The sequence below is a fragment of the Carcharhinus amblyrhynchos genome, chromosome 14, assembly GCF_965287045.1.
Source record: "Carcharhinus amblyrhynchos chromosome 14, sCarAmb.v2.hapA, whole genome shotgun sequence".
Classification (NCBI taxonomy): Eukaryota; Metazoa; Chordata; class Chondrichthyes; order Carcharhiniformes; family Carcharhinidae; genus Carcharhinus; species Carcharhinus amblyrhynchos.
Window position 1 is genome coordinate 59,018,041 of NC_137337.1, and position 17,707 is coordinate 59,035,747.

General features: G+C 42.8%; 1 protein-coding gene across 2 annotated transcripts in view; it reads left to right on the top strand.

Annotated features, from left to right (window-relative positions):
- Positions 1–17,707, top strand: part of LOC145352708 (uncharacterized) — a 233,939-nt gene that overhangs the window by 160,303 nt on the left and 55,929 nt on the right. For both annotated transcript variants that reach the window (XM_080202953.1, XM_080202954.1), the window contains exon 12: positions 5,758–5,809. In XM_080202953.1, the coding sequence (XP_080059079.1) occupies positions 5,758–5,809 (52 nt within the window). The remainder of the gene's footprint in view (positions 1–5,757; positions 5,810–17,707) is intronic.

Sequence of the window (17,707 nt, forward strand, 5' to 3'; positions counted from 1 at the left end):
AAGATAAAGGACGGGTTTCTTTTAAACTAAAATGACTTCTAGCTTAATATGGCTTGTTCTTGCTAACTGTATATATGGACTGTAATGCAAATTAAATCCCCTCCTGTGTTTTAACCAGATGAAGTGCAGTTCTTTCTAGGTTACTGTGACTAATTGATAAATTACTTGAATAAAATATAGTGAACATGGACTAGATTTATACTTTTGACATCACTCAAACTTCACTCTTGCTGAATTTAGTTATATTTGGTAGTCTAATCATTTTATAGTTATTTCTCTGGTGCATAGAAAATCTTGTAGTCTGATTTGTGAATTTCTAATGCAGCAAGATTATAATGGTTACCTTTGAATGAAGGATTATATTAACTGCATGTCATATTTTTCTATAAAAACAGTTGTCTTCAGCTCAGTGCTTCCTTTCCTCTTCCAGAAGATTATTTTGTGTCCCATAGGGCGTACCGGGCATTTCTTAGTAATCATTTGGAGCTTTTAAAAGTTCTAAAGTAAAAAAGGTCTCAATTAAACTATTTTTAAAGTGCAAAATTGAAGGTAATTGATATATTAAATCTTCTATGTGGTGCAGAGCTTGTGTCTTTAAGACTTACTTTCTGTTATGATTTTACGTTTGTTTTTGCTATGCTGACAGGAACAGTGAGAACAGGCACCTTTCTTCTTCCCTGACTCTTTAATGAAAATGCTATATTTAATGTCCAGGATTTTGCCTACAAAATTTTCCCTGCACTTCCTTACAATGGCTTCTGTGTTCGGGCTTTGCTCCCAGTTGCATACCACTTGGGGGCAGTATTTAAAAGGATTTAAAAACCATAGTGCTGCTGTTCTGTTCCCAGAAAAAGGAATATATAAAACAATCGTTTGATAAAGTTGTTTACCTGGTCATCCTCTTCAGAACCCAAGTATGGCTGAAACAAAAAATAATTTTAGTGATCACTGCCCTTCTTCCAGTGGTAATACAAATTAATTCATACCTTTTTCTATTTCTTGGTCCCACCCCCATCTGAATTATACATTAATTTGAAAATATTCCTGACTTTACTCCCTAAGGTTTCACTCCTGGCTGCACATGCAAAATTTTAAGAAATCATCTCAACACCACTGCTGCATATCGTAAACTTAAAGATCTCTGCTGCTGCATAAATTACTCCTTGGGTTGACTCCTGTCTGGTCTATTATTAGTTTAATAATATATGCTGCTTTTGTTTATTAGAATGTATTTTCAAGGGACCATTTGTGTTTTCTACTTGATAATTGCTGTTAGACAACATGTCTACTTTTTAAAGTGAATTTATGCAAGCATGTTGGATTAAATGGTTGGCTCATTACACTCAATTTATTAATTAAGGGGGCACTCCATTATACAAACAGCTCCTGCTTTAAAGTTTAAATTTTAGCATTTGGCTCCGTTCCTGTGACTTCTTAACAGCAACATGGGCAATTAACCGGGGTATACCATGCACATTCTGTGCTTTCAGAAAGTAGCATTTAACTTCCTCTTCTACTAATCCCAACATGCTTGACTGTCATATTTAATGCAAACCTACTTTTATTTGTCAAGTGTATTCATGTTTGGTCTGAGCCTTTCAGTTTTCAACTCTATCCGATATTGCAAAATAAGGATATAAAGTTCATCAGTTATGTTCTCTTGCTGATTTTGAATTGGTTGTTTACTGTGAATTGACAAGAGATTTCTGCATAATGATAGAGTGGGACATTGTAGAAGATTTTCTTGAGTGGCTGGGAAAGTGAGTGTCTTGAGAAAGCAATCCTCCACCTCCTAGATGACAAGAAATGCTGGAAATACACTTGGTTGCTGAATATGGCAACTCGTACCACCATTCAGCTGCTGGGTTTTTAGGCCTTGGGAAACCTAATGCACAGCCCTTGAATTTAAAAGGCTGCCCAAACCTGAGAAACAATAGCTTCATCGATGCATTGACATGACTGATCTGGTTCTTCAGAGTGGATTACTCAGGTGTCCCCAAACATGTGGTTAGACCAGAAATGGGCAAGTGCACAGCACAGTGAGCTGGGGATGCTAGTTTCAGATTTTTTTCAAGTTTATTTCTCCTATCCCCACCCTGTCTGTCAATGGAATTAAAGATTCCTCTGTGGAAATTGAGGATGTAAAATAATAAATAAAGTTGTCACACAGCAAAACATCTTCATTGTCTTAGGAACATATGCCATCATCATATAAAATGGAAAACCAATATTCTCCCTATAAAAACAGAGGGTGAAATTTACGAACTTTTTTTTAGCAGTGTGTCAGTTCCAACGAGTAATTCCTACTGTCACTGTCAGTGGGATTTCTGACAGAATCTTGGGCCTAATAATTTTTATGCACGCGAGAATCATGCCATACTCATGGCATGTTCTTTCTGACTTGCCCACTCTGCTGCAATCACTTGGAAGCTCCATATAAACGTCTCCCCAGCATTTGTTCCACATCTATTCCAAAGGGATAGCAGGCAAGACGTCTGTGCCTTATTTTACGGAGGGAGACCTGACCAGATTGCTGGATGGTGTGCAGCAGAAGCTGGAAGAGTTCCCGCTCATCTGATACCCCCTCCATGTGAGTGACACATCTCCAGGCCCACACACTGAGGAGGACAGCACTGCAACACCCGTGCTGCCTGAAAGCAGGCCAGGACCCATAAGATCCAGGCCTAATAGGGGATGCCCACCAAGGTCAAAACCGGACAACAGGGCATAGAAGTTAACAGGCTTCTTTAACCTCAGCTGTGGATCCTAGAGAAGCACCTAGATATAGTGCAAGGATAAGGAAGGTAAAAGTTATATGCAGCTTGTTGGCATGGGTGAAAGTAGGCACAAGTGTAGAAAGGTCACCATTGTGGAAAGTGTATTGGAATTCAGAAGAATGAGGGACGATCTTATAGAAACATATCAGATGATGAAAAGAATAGATAAGATAGAAGCAGAAAAGTTGTTTCGACTGGTGGGTGAAACTAGAACTAGGAGGCATAGCCTCAAAATAAGGAGAAGCAGATTTAGGACTGAGTTGAGAAGGAACTTCTTCACACAAAGAGTTGTGAAACTGTGGAATTCCCTGCCCAGTGAAGCAATTGAGACTACCTCATTGAATGTTTTCAAGGCAAGGATAGATAAATTTTTGAACAGTAAAGGAATTAAGGGTTATGGTGAGCGGACGGGTAAGTGGAGTTGAGTCCACAAAAGATCAGCCATGATCTTATTAAATGGCGGAGCAGGCTCGAGAGGCCAGATGGCCTACTCCAGCTCCTGGTTCTTATGTTCTAGAGTAAATATTCACTTTGTTCACCCAAAGTCTCCTCCAAAGTCATTTGATGTCGAAAGCTATATGAATTCCTACACACACCCAATGCTTCATTTCTAATGAGTGAGAATGGCTGTGCAATGTCTCACCTGCATTGATGAAAGTATAGGCACTCTGCTGCAGTCAACTCCCCAGCCACCCCTCTCCCCACCATCAAGATTAGAGCCTTTCAAGAGTGCGACATTGCACCTGTGCGCCAGAGGCCAAGAGGCTGTTGAAATGCTGAGAGGCTGCTCACGTGGCATTGGTTAGTCTGCTGCCTCATAGCACCAGCGACTCAGGTTCGACTTCAACTTGGGTGACTGCCTGTGTGGAGTTTGCACGTTCTCCCTGTTTCTGTGTGGGTTTTCTCCAGATGCTCTGATTTCCTCCCAAAGTCCAAAAATCTGCAGGAAAGGTAGATTGGACATGATAAATGAATAGGGTAAGTCAAAGGGAGGTAGGATAGGCCTGGGTAAGATGCTCTTTCCGAGAGTCGGTGCAGACCCGGGCCGGATAGCCTCCTGTACCGTGGGGGTCCTATGGATTCCCTCTGGTGAAAGCTGAAACTGAAAAGCTGAGCGCTTGCCCCAAATGGGTATGCAATATCAGATGTTCATCTTAAACCATGTTCATCTTAAACCATGTTCATCTTAAACCATGTTCATCTTAAACCATGTTCATCTTAAACCATGTTCATCTTAAACCGTGTTCATCTTAAACCGTGTTCATCGGCTTGGGACATTCAACTCTCTGTTCGGCAGCAGTCAGACATACCACTGAAGATGAGAGGAATATCCATCTGTCTTCACTGCAAGTCATAATCACTGTCTTGGAGAGTTTGGCCATTGGCTTTCAGCCCCCCTGTTCATGAAAATGTGCAGCGATGGTTTTTGGTTTTACCTGACACTTGTGGGTGGGAAGAAGGCTTGACCTGGGCTACTCCCCTTCATCCCCACTGAGCCTCCCTTGCTCAGTGGCTCATTCTGGCCCTGTCTATAGCCTCGCCTTCCTCCTCCTCGATTTTGCCATGCCCACCTTCCTCCTCAACATCCTTATTCAATAAGATGTGGTGCTCACCCATCTCCTCCTGTTCCAGGTGGTCTCCCCTCTGCAGCATTAATTTGCGGACAGTAATGTGGGAGACCCTCTGGGGGGCCTATATTGTAGGGCATCCCCTAACTGGGCCAGGCACCACATCTACAGGAACCCAATGGCCTACTCCACCAGTATTCAACTTGAAACGTGAGCCTTCTTATAATGAGTCTCAGCAGATGTTTGTGGCCTCCGCACCGACTCAACAGCCACTTTGAGTAGTTACTCCTTGTTCCCAAGGAGCCATTCCTCCTGCTGCTGCTCTTCCTCAAAGATGCCTGGCATTTGCGAGTAACCCAAGATATTACTGTCATGAGTGTTCCCCTAGAAACACACCTGCATGATGTGCATTGTGTGGTTTCAGGTGAGTTGCACATTGAGGGAGTGGCACCTCTTGTGATTCATAAATGGTGCTGCCTGCTGGGATGGTGACCTTGCACCTGGGCAAACAAGTTTATTTCTAAATTGAACAGTGGGAAAACATGCAAGGGTGAAAGCAGTGTAATAAGAACTGACAAAGTAAGAAAATTTGTACCTTCAGACTTCAGCCAAACCTCAATAACATCTAAGATTTAAAACTGAGTTTATTGCAGCTTTCCAAAATTGCCAATTTCTGTTGAAAGTTTTTATTGTGGAGTATGATTCAGAATGTTTCTTGAAATTATTAACTTCATTGGAAATTTTTGTTGCTAAATTGTAGGATGGCATACTGATTAGCACTGCTGCCTCATAGCACCAGGGACTCAGATTCAATTCCGGTCTCGTATTTGTTTGGGGGATTTGCACATTCTCTCTGTGTCTGCATGTATTTTTTCTGGGTGCTCCAGTTTCCCCTCTCATTCAACTTAAGAACAGCTTCTTCCCTGCTGCTGTCAGACTTTTGAATGGACTTACCTTGCATTAAGTTGATCTTTCTCTACACCCTAGCTATGACTGTAACACTACATTCTGGTTTCCTTCTCTATGAACGGTATGCTTTGTATAGCACACAAGAAACAGTACTTTTTGCTGTATGTTAATGTGACAATAAATCAAATTAAATCACATTCCAATGTATGGGTTATGCGCATTGGCCATGCTAAATTGACCATAGTGTCAACGGTTTAGCAGGGTAAATGTGGCGTTACTGGAATAGGGCCTGGGGGGGATTATGGTGAGTGCAGACTTGATGGGCTGAATGGTCTTTTTCTGCACTGTAGGGATTCTATGAATTGAAGCTTCTTTAAAGTGATGAAGTGAGCTAAAAATGGTTAAAGAGACTGCATAGCAAACCTAGATCTACTATCATCAATAAAGTTTATATAGGTTTATTGTGCAACTAATTAAAATAAATGTCACTTATTTTCACACAGCAGATTGAATATAAAAGAGAAGATTGAAATACAAAGAGAGGCTGGAGAACAAGTATGTATGAGATTATGTTAATCTAAATCTCCTGTAATAATATTGAAAATCTTTACTGTTTATTTTCATTTTTCTCTCAATGCCTAATGAAATATGAAGATATCTAACAAGACAGGGTGAAATAGAAAATGTATTCCAAAAATGGAAACATGAGCTCAATCACAATCTCCCTGCTACTGAGAAGCAGTGATTTAAAATTATACTAGTGCAATCGAACTAATAGCGGGAACTAGCAGTAGCCTGATTAAGGTGGGAAGTTAGGGATCATCCATATAAAACTTTGATGTATTAGTATTAAACCTAAATGTTACCCCAGAAATTATGCCTGGGGATTAACTGGTGCAATGTGAGTTAATGCATTGACCCTCAATTACAAAATTTCAGTTTTATTTCCCTAAAAATCTCCAGGTTCAGTGACTGACAGATAAATTGCACACACTACCTTATGATAGTTGCCAGAACTGTGCAAAAGATTGTGAAACAAATAAAATCAGCATTTAGCTTGGGCCCCAGTGGGTCCAATTAAGGGTACTGATCTGGCTCTCCATACTTCCAAGCATGTCGGTGCAAAAGACAGGACTGGAACATTTACAACCATTTTCAGCCAGATGTACTGAATAGCTAATCCATCCTGAGGTTCCCAGAGTTATAGCAGCAGCCTTCAGGCAATTGGAATCACTCCACATCATTTCAAAAAGTGGCTGAAGATACCAAGTGTGGCAAAGACAGTAGACCCTCATAACATCCCAGCTGAAATATTGAAGACTTGTGCTCCAGACCTAGCTGTGATTTAAAATTATACTAGTGCAATCGAACTAATGGCTGGAGCTAGCAGTAGCCTGATTAGGGTGGGAAGTTAGGGATCATCCATATAAAACTGTGATGTATTCGTATTAAACCTAAATGTTACCCCTAAAATTATTCCTGGGGATTAACTAATGCATTGACCCTCAATTACTAAATTTCAGTTTTATTTCCCTAAAAATCTCCAGGTTCAGCGACTGACAGATAAATTGCACACACTACCTTATGATAGTTGCCAGAACTGTGCGAAAGATTGTGAAACAAATAAAATCAGCATTTAGCCTGGGCCCCAATGGGTCCAATTAAGGGTACTGACCTGGCTGTCCATACTTCCAAGCATGTCGGTGCAAAAGACAGGACTGGAGCATTTACAACCATTACTCAGTACATCTGTTAACTGAGTTGTTCCAGTACAACTGCAACAATGGCATCTACCTAACAATGTGGAAAGTTGCACAAAATATTGCTTGCCCATAAAAAATCCAATCTGGCCATTTACTGTGCCATCTGTCTACTCTCAATCATTAACAAAATGATGGAAGATGTCAGAGATCGTTCTGCCAAGCAGCACTTACTATGCAACAAGTTGTGCACATGCTTAGTTTGGTATTTGCCAGGACCACTCAGCTCCTGGCCTCATTACAATCTTGGCTCAACCATAGATAAAAGAGCTGAATTCCACAAGTGAGGTGACCGTGACTAGCTTTGTCCAATTGTGACATTAAGGACCCCTAGCAAAACTGCAGTCAGTAGCAAGTTAAGAGAAAACCCCAGTGATTGAAAGCATAACTAACATAAAGGGAGATGGTTGTGGCCAACAATCTCAGCTCCAGGACAATGTTGCAGGGGTTCCTCAGGGTAATGTTCTAAGCCTAATCATCTTTCCTACTTCATCAATGATCTTCACTCATAGTAAGATCAGAAGTGGGGATGTCCACTGATTACAATGTTTATAATTCCAAATTCCATAATTCAGATTTGGGCAAATATTCATGCCACAGAAGTGTCAATCAATGTCCATCTCCAACAAGATGAAGCTCATCATCATCTCCACTTGATGTTCAACAGTATTGCTATCATTGAACTTCCCACTATAAACATCATGGGGTTTATCATTGATTAGAAACTGAAAGGACTAGCCATACAAACACAAGGGCTGTAACAGCAAGTCAGAGCTGTGAATTTTGTGTTGTGTAACCCTTGGCTCCCCAAAGATGTCAAGACTGTAATCGAATACTCTGCATTTGCCTGAATGAATGTAGCTCCAGCAGCATTTCCAAAGCTCAATACCTTCTAAGGTAAAGCAGCCTGCTTGATTGGTGTGCCATCTACTATTTAACCAGTCACATCCCCTACCACTAGCACACAGATTGTAGTCATACGTATTGAAAATTACTTTCTCAGCTGGGGCAAGGCAGTCTGGCCTAAATGATCAGAGAGGTAACATCCCCAGTGGTGGCATTGGAGCTGTGGTGGAGGCTTTTACCCTCAGAAACACCTTCCTTGGGCCATGGAACCTCTAAACTCTGACGCCATCCCACCACTTTTCCTCAAAGTTGCAGGGTAGCCATGTCCTTGCAGCTGCCAGTAAGCCACAAATATGGGCTTCAATTGGGGAATGTAATTGACTACGTTAATTGCCTGCCTCTGGTAGATCAATCTACTAGGCTGGCACCCAGGGATGGTAAAATTCCATCTAGAAATATCAAGGGATATGAGGAACTGCAGGCAGCAATAGTCCTGTACATTCCTATATTTCCATGATATTTTGCTTTATGTCATCGACAGCCACATGTGATGTGCCTGAAGATTGGAGGGTAGCAAATGGTGTGCCTTTGTTTAAGAAAGGCTGCAGGGAGAAGCCTGGGAACAACAGACTGGTGAGCCTAACTTCTGTAGTGGTAAGTTGTTGGAAGGTATTCTGAGAAATAGGACCTATGGACATTTACAGAGGCAAGGACTGATTAGAGACAGTCATCATGGCTTTGTGAGTGGAAAATCATGTCTCACAAATTTGAGTTTTTTGAAGGGGTAACACAGAAGGTAAATGGCATGGTACTTGGGACTTCAATGTTGTGGCCATTTCAGAGACACGGATGGAGCAGGGACAGGAATGGTTGTTGCAGGTTCCAGGGTTTAGATGTTTCACTAAGATCAGGGAAAGTGGTAAAAGAGGGGGAGATGTGGCATTGTTAGCCAGGGACACTATTACGGTGGCAGAAACGTAGTATGGGCTGAGGTTAGAAACAGGAAAGGAGAGGTCATCCTGTTGGGAGTTTTCTGTAGGCCTCTGAAAACTTTCAGAGATGTAGAGGAAAAGATTGCACGGATGATTCTGGATAGGAGCAAAAGTGACAGGGTAGTCATTATGGGGGACTTTAACTTTACAAATATTTACTGGAAATGCTATAGTTTGAGTACTTTAGATGGGTAAGTTTTTGTCCAATGTGTGCAGTAGGATTTCCTGACACAATATGTAGATAGACCAACAAGAGGCTAGGCCACATTGGATTTAGTAGTGGGTAATGAACGACACCAGGTGTTAGATTTGGAGGTAGGTGAACACTTTGGTCTTAGTGACCACAATTTGGTTACGTTTACGTTAGTGATGGAAAGGGATAGGTATGTACTGCAGGGTAAGAGTTATAGCTGGGGAAAAGGAAATTATGATGCGATTAGGCGAGATTTAGAACGCATAGGATGTGGAAGGAAACTGTGGGGGGAGTTTCTTGCTTGTTCAAGGAACAGTTATTGCGTGAACTTGATAAATATGTAGCTGTCAAGCAGGTAGGAAGTGGTTGAGCGAGGGAGCCTTGGTTTACTAAAGAAGTTGAATCTCTTGTGAATAGGAAAAAGGAGACTTATGTCAAGATGAAGGCTCAGTTAGGGCGCTTGAGAGTTACAAGTTAGCCAGGAAGGACCTAAAGAGAGAGCTAAGAAGAGCCAGGAGAGGACATGAGAAGTCTCTGGCAGATAGGATTAAGGAAAACCCTAAAGCTTTCTATAGGTATGTCAGGAATAAAAGAATGACTAGGGTAAGATTAGAGCCAGTCAAGGACAGGAGCGGAAAGTTGTGCGTGGAGTCCAAGGAGAAAGGAGAGGTGCTAAATGAATATTTTTCGTCTCTCTTTTTCCTGTGTGAATACTATGTTGTCGAGAATACTGAGATACAGGCTATTAGACTAGACGGAATTGAGGTTCATAAGGAGGAGGTGTTAGCAATTCTGCAAAATATGAAAGTAGTTAAGTTCCCTGGGCTGGATGGGATTTATTCTAGGATTCTCTGGAAGGCTAAGGAGTAGATTGTAGAGGCTTTGGCTTTGATTTTTACGGCTACAGGAATAGTGTCAGAAGACGGGAGGAATACAGATGTTGTCCCCTTTTTCAAGAAGGGGAGTAGAGACAACCCTGGTAATTATAGCGCCTTACTTCTGTTGTGGGCAAAGTTTTGGAAAGGATTATAAGAGATAGATTTATAATCATCTAGAAAGGAATAATTTGATTAGGGATAGCCAACACGGTTTTGTGAAGGGTAAGTCGTGCCTCACAAACCTTATTGAGTTCTTTGAGAAGGTGACCAAAGTGGTAGATGAGGATAAAGCAGTTGATGTGGTGTATATGGATTTCAGTAAAGCATTTGATAAGGTTCCCCATGGTAAGCTATTGCAGAAGATGCAGAGGCATGGGATTAAGGGTGATTTAGCAGTTTGGATCAGAAATTGGCTAGCTGTAAGAAAACAGAGGATTATGATTTATGGGAAATGTTCATCCTGGAGTTCGGTTACTAGTGGTGTACCTCAAGGATCTGTTTTGGGGCAGCTGCTGTTTGTCATTTTTATAAACGACCTGGATGAGGGTACAGAAGGATGGGTTAGCAAATTTGCAGATGACAGTAAAGTCGGTGGAGTTGTGGACAGTGCGGAAGGATGTTGCAGGTTACAGAGGGACATAGATAAGTTACAGTTTTGGGCTGAGAGGTGGCAAATGAAGTTGAATGCGAAAATGTGTGAAGTGATTCACTTTGGAAGGAGTAACAGGAATACAGAGTACTGGGCTAATGGCAAGATACTTGGTAGTATAAATGAGTAGAGAGATCTCGGTGTCCATGTGCATACATCCCTGAAAGTTGGCACCCAGGTTGATAGGGTTGTTAAGAAGGTGTACAGCGTGTTAGCTTTTATTGGTAGAGGAATTGAGTTTCAGAGATATTAGGTCGTGTTGTAGCTGTACAAAACTCTGGTGCGGCAGCACTTGGAGTATTGCATACAGTTCTGGTCACCGCATTATAGGAAGGATGTGGAAGCATTGGAAAGGATGCAGAGGAGATTTACCAGGATGTTGCCTGGTATGGTAGGAAGGTGTTATGAGGAAAGGCTGAGGGACTTGAGGCTGTTTTCGTTAGAGGGAAGAAGGTTACGAGGTGACTTAATAGAGGCATACAAGATAACAGGATGCAAGACTGGGCGTGAAGTGGCAGATGGACTTCAACGCGGATAAATGTGTAGTGGTCCATTTTGGCAGGTCCAATGGGATGAAGGAGTACAATGTCAAGTGTAGGACTCTTAGCAGTGTTGAGGAGCAGAAGGACCTTGGGGTCCGGGTCCATAGGACTCTTAAATCGGCCTCTCAGGTGGAGGATGTGGTCAAGATGGCGTATGGTGTGCTAGCCTTCATTAATCGAGGGATTGAGTTTAGGAGTTGGGAGGTAATGCTGCAACTTTATAAGACCCTTGTCAGACCTCCCTTAGAGTACTGTGCGCAGTTCTGGTCACCTCACTACAGGAAGGATGTGGAAGCTATTGAGAGGGTGCAGAGGAGATTTACAAGGATGTTGCCTGGATTGGGAGGGGAATGCCTTATGAAGATAGGTTGAGGGAGCTAGGTCTCTTCTCCCTGGAGAGACGAAGGTTGAGAGGCGACCTGATAGAGGTTTATAAAATGTTGAGAGGTGTAGATAGGGTGGATTCTTGAAGGCTATTTCCCAGGGCTGAAATGGTCGCTACGAGAGGACACAGGTTTAAGGTGCTGGGGAGCAGGTACAGAGGAGATGTCAGGCGTGAGTTTTTCACAGAGGGTGGTGAGTGAGTGGAATCGGCTGCCATCGGTGGTGGTAGAGGCGAACTTGCTGGGGTCTTTTAAAAGACTTCTGGATGAGTACATGGGATTTAATGGGATTGGGAGTTATAGATAGTTCTATGGCCTGGTAGGTATGGATATGATCAGTGCAACTTATGGGCCGAAGGGCGTGTTTGTGCTGTAGTGTTCTATGATCAGAGGATATGAGAGGGTGGAGAGTGAGAGCCTTTTTCCTCGGTTGGAGATGGCTAGCACAAGGGGACATAGCTTTAAATTGAGGGGTGATAGATATAGGACAGATGTTAGAAGTAGGTTCTTTACTCAGAGAGTAGTAAGGGCGTGGAATGCCCTGCCTGCAACAGTAGTGGACTCGCCAACATTAAGGGCATTTTAAATGGTTATTGGATAAACACCTGTATGATATTGGAATAGTGTAGGTTAGATGGGCTTTAGATTGGTTTCATTGGTTAGTGCAACATCAAGGGCCAAAGGACCTGTACTACGCTGTTACGTTCTATGAGGGCAGCACATAAGAACATAAGAAATAGGAGCAGGAGTAGGCCATCTAGCCCTTCGAGCCTGCCCCGCCATTCAATAAGATCATGGCTGATCTGCCGTGGCTCAGTTCCACTTTCCCGCCCTCTCCCCATAACCCTTAATCCCCTCTCTTATCAAAAACCCATCAACCCGCGTCTTAAAAATATTTAGTGAGGCAGCCTCCACCACTTCAACGGGCAGAGAATTCCAGAGATTCACCACCCTTTGAGTGAAGAAGTTCCTCCTCAACTCCGTTCTAAACCGCCCCCCCTTTATCTTGAGGCTGTGCCCCCTAGTCCTACTGTCTTTTTTGAGCAGGAAGAGTCTCTCCACCTCTATCCTATCCATCCCATTCATCATCTTATACGTCTCAATGAGATCTCCCCTCATTCTTCTGAACTCTAATGAGTACAAGCCTAGTTTATTCAGCCTCTCCTCATAGCTCAACCCCCTCAACTCCGGTATCAGCCCAGTAAACCTCCTCTGCACTCCCTCCAAGGCCAAAATATCTTTGCGCAGGTGCGGCGCCCAAAACTGCACACAGTACTCCAGCTGCGGCCTCACCAATGCCCTATACAGCTGCAGCAAGACCTCCCTACTTTTATATTCAATCCCCCTCGCTATGAAGGCCAGCATCCCATTCGCCTTCCTGACCACATGCTGCACCTGCAAGCTGGGTTTTTGCGACTCATGCACAAGGACCCCGAGGTCCCTCTGCACCGCCGCCTGCTGCAGTTTTTCGCCATGTAAGTAATAGTTCTTCCTACCATTATTCCTACCAAAGTGGACCACCCCACACTTGCCAACATTAAATTCCATTTGCCATTTCCTAGCCCATTCGCCCAGCCTATCTAGATCCTTCTGCAGACTCTCCACACCCTCTGCACAATTTGCCGTTCCCCCAATCTTGGTGTCATCAGCAAATTTCGACACCCTACACTCGGTTCCCTCCTCCAGATCATCTATATAAATGGTAAAAAGCTGAGGCCCCAGCACCGACCCCTGGGGCACTCCACTAGTCACCATCCGCCAATCCGAATAGCACCCTTTGACCCCCACTCTCTGCCTCCTATTTGACAACCAATCCTCTATCCACGCTAACACCCTACCCCCAACTCTATGTCCCTCGACCTTCTGCAGTAACCTCTTGTGAGGTACTTTGTCAAACGCCTTCTGAAAATCCAGAAAGACCACATCCACCGGCTCTCCTCTATCCACTGCCCTAGACACATCCTCATAGAACTCCAGTAAATTTGGCACAGTCGACATTGTCTACGCAGACTTTCGCAAGGCCTTTGACAAGTTACTGCATGGTAGGTTTAGAATCGTAGAATCCCTACAATGCAGAAGGTCGCCATTCGGCCCATCGAGTTTGCGCCGACAACAATCCCACCCAGGCCGTATCCCCATAACCCCATGTACTTACCCCACTAATCCCTCTACCCTACACATCCTGGGACACTAAGGGGCAATTTAGCATTTGCCAATCAACCTAACCCGCACAACTTTGGGAGGGAACCGGAGCACCCGGAGGAACCTCATACAGACACGGGGAGAATGTGCAAACTCAATGCAGACAGTGACCCAAGCCAGGTCCCTGGCGCTGCTAGAAAGCAGTGCTAACCACTGTGCCACAATGCCACCCCACGAGCTTCCAGAGGCAGTAGTCGAGGTGAGTATAATTTTGTCTTTTAAAAAGCATTTAGACAGTTACATGGGTAAGCGGGGTATAGAGGGATATAAGCCAATGTGGGCAACTGAGTCTAGCTTAGTGGTTAAAAACTGGGCAGCATGGACAAGTTGGGCCAAAGGGCCTGTTTCCATCCTGTAAACCACTATGACTCTAAGTCGTAAGTAAGAGTTGCCTTTTCCTTGCTCTTCACCAGACAGTATAATATTTGCCAAATGTAGCTGTGTCACCTTAGTGGAAGGTTATTCAAAAGAATGATCCGCAATCATTGGTTGAAAGTTGCTTGACAATTACTGACATATGACAGGAATTAATACAGCTTATCAAATGTATAATTTTAACATCAGTTGCAATTACCTTTTTTTGAAAACTAACAAAGCTTGTCTTTAAGATTACAAATAAATAAAGGTCTTGTGTTTCCTATACTTTCAGTAATGCTGGTTATATTAAAGCCTAAATGATTAGAGAGGTAACATCCCCAGTGGTGGTTTTGGGGCTCTGCTGACACACCACATAACAGCAGAATGCTCTGATTGTGTATATAATTATCAGCTTATGGAGAAGTGGAGCAGTGTTATTGCAGGGATGTTCCGTTTGGTTTTTCAAATTATCGCTATTTATAAAGCATTCCATCACTCATATCGAGAGTAAAATGGTGTTCAGCAAATGTATTTAAAAGAAACAATTAGTGAAAAACTAATCAAAAAGCAGAATATTTGCGGATGTTGAATATTTGAAATAAAAACAGAAAATGCTGGAAATACTCATGGGCAAGCAGCATCTGTGTGGAGAACATGTTAATTGGAGGAGGAGTTGGCCACTCAGTTCTTCAAGTGTGCTCTATCAATTGAAAAGATTATTGCTGATTTGATTGTGGCTTTAACTCCATTTTCCTGTCTGCCCTCCCCCCGCCTATAAACTTTCACTTCCATGTTGGTCAAAAATCTATCTAAATCTGCCTTCTGTAGATTAAACAATCCAGCCTCTATTGCTTTCTGAGGAAGAGACTAAAGACTCTCAAAGAAAGAAAATTCTCTTTAGCCGAGCCGTAAATGGAAGACCTCCTAATTTTAAACTGCATCCCATAGTTTTAGACTCCCCTAGCCTGTCAATTCCATTCTTATATATTTCAATAAGATCACCTTTCATTCTTCGAAAGTCCACTAGATAAAATGTGTAGGTTTGGGAGATTAGCGGAGTAAATATGTGGGTTATGGGGATAGGGCTGGGGATAGAGGGGATGCTCTGTCAGAGCTGGTGCAAACTTGATGAGCCAAATAGCCTCCTTCTGCACTGTTGGGTTTTATGACACAGACCCAACTTGTTCAGCCTTTCCTCATAAAACAATTACTTAATCCCAAGAATCAATCGAGTGAATCTTTCCTGAACTATTAATGTAATTATATCCTTTCTTTAAAGAAGTTGACCAAAATTATACACAGTAAGAGCAGAAGGCCTAGGGGGGAGTTGAGGAAAATCTTTTTCACCCAAGGGTGGTGAGAGTCTGGAACTCAGTGCCTGAAAGGGTGGTTGATCAGAAACTCTCATAACATTTAAGAAGTATTTAGATATTCATGTGCGCTGTTGTAACCTCCAGGGCTATGGCCAAGCTCTGGAAAATGGGATTAGTATAGTCAGATCGATCATTGTTGACCTGCGTGGATACAATGGGCCAAATGCACACTGGTGTAAACATCTGTGATTCTACTGCAGATGAAGCCCTGTACAGCTACAGCAGCACCACTTGTATACTCAGGCTTATGTGTGACTGCAGATTCACAGCAATATGGTTGACTTTAACAGACCTTTGGAACACCACTTAGCTGTAGGACAATTAGGGAAGGACAATAAATGCTGGCCCAGCCAACGACGCCCATATCCCATGAATGGATTTAAAGAAAAATGGTTATTTCCCTTGCAGTAAATGCCAGTATTCCATTACTAATCACTTACTATACCTTCAAACCAAATAAAAGGGAATCAACAATATACCTGGTAAATGGAGCAGCTTTACTATTTCCAATTCCTCTTCCTTAAAATGTCAAATAGTATAATTGGGAGAGAGAAACCACTGCCTTGAGGCCCATTAGGATCTATAGTGCATCCATAGCAACTGAGAAACCTTTGCTTACTAAACCTGTTGCAAACTTCTTACTTGGGCTCAATGTGCAAATAGAATGAAATCACTCATGCTCAGTGTTGTGGTTTAATAATTGTAACAGTTTCTGATGATGCTAAATCTATCCATCTGTACCAAGAACTAGATTTGGCAACAACTACTTTCTTCTTTGAACAAACTGAAGTTTGTGAATTTCATGCAGAGGCACTTGGTACATCTTGCCCATGTCAGATGAAGAGCCATACAAGTCAGCAATGTCAAAGGTGAACTGCTGGCCTGTGTGAGCAGACAGGAATCATGTCAAACTCCCTCATTTTAGAACACTGAGAATAAAGTAATAATGCCTTTTGTTATTTTGAAGACATATATGGCTAAATAAAATTGTTTTCTTTCTGTACAATCAACACAATCTGTATTTCTTAAGTCACTTTTTTTGTTAGAAGCACAGCATGTGGATTGTATAACTCTAGCTACGAAGTAAATATAAGTTTACATCCATGGTGGATTATATCATGCTCTGTTGCAATGTTAGCAATGCTGCTTGGCCAAGTAGAGGTTAAAGGAAGTGGACATTGGAATGCAAGTTTTTTTATCCTAGCAATCAACGCAAGTGTCACATCCTACAAATTAGTACGCCAGCTCACAATTGGGTGGATTACACATTTTGGTGTCTTTTGTACTAAGTTGCTGGTGCCAGATATGTTGCAGTTAATCAGTTGTGTTATGACAATACTAATATGAGGAAGGGGGAGAAATAACATAACATTTTGTAAAGACATTCAGCTCTGGAGAGATTTCCTCCTAAGCTGTCTGACTAGGAAATGGTAGAACATAGAACATAGAACATTACAGCGCAGAACAGGCCCTTCGGCCCACGATGTTGCGCCGACCAGTTACAAAAACAATGACCCACTAGCCTATACCAATCCCTTTTCGTCCATAAACCTATCCAGAGATCTCTTAAACGCCCCCAAACTAGACGCATTTACAACTGCAGCAGGCAGGGCATTCCAATCCCTCACCACCCGCTGGGTAAAGAACCTACCCCTGACATCCGTCCTGTAGCTACCCCCCCTTAATTTAAAGCCATGCCCCCTCGTGCTAGCTTTCTCCATCCGAGGAAAAAGGCTATCACTATCCACCCTATCTAAACCTCTAATTATCTTATATGTTTCAATAAGATCCCCTCTTAGCCGCCTTCTTTCCAACGAAAACAACCCTAGATCCCTCAGTCTCTCCTCATAGGACCTCCCCACCATACCAGGCAACATCCTAGTAAACCTCCTCTGCACCCTCTCCAACGCCTCCACATCCTTCTTGTAATGCGGGGACCAGAACTGCACACAGTACTCCAAGTGCGGCCGCACTAGAGTAGTGTACAGTTGCAACATTACACTGCGACTCCTAAATTCAATCCCCCTACCAATAAACGCCAAGACACCGTACGCCTTCTTGACAACCTTATCTACTTGATTCCCAACTTTCAGGGATCTATGTACACACACACCTAGATCCCTCTGTTCATCCACACTATTCAAAGTCCTCCCATTAGCCCTATACTCGACACATCTGTTGCTCCTACCAAAGTGAATTACCTCACACTTCTCCGCATTAAATTCCATCCGCCACCTCTCGGCCCAGCTCTGCAACCTATCTAAGTCTCCCTGCAGAC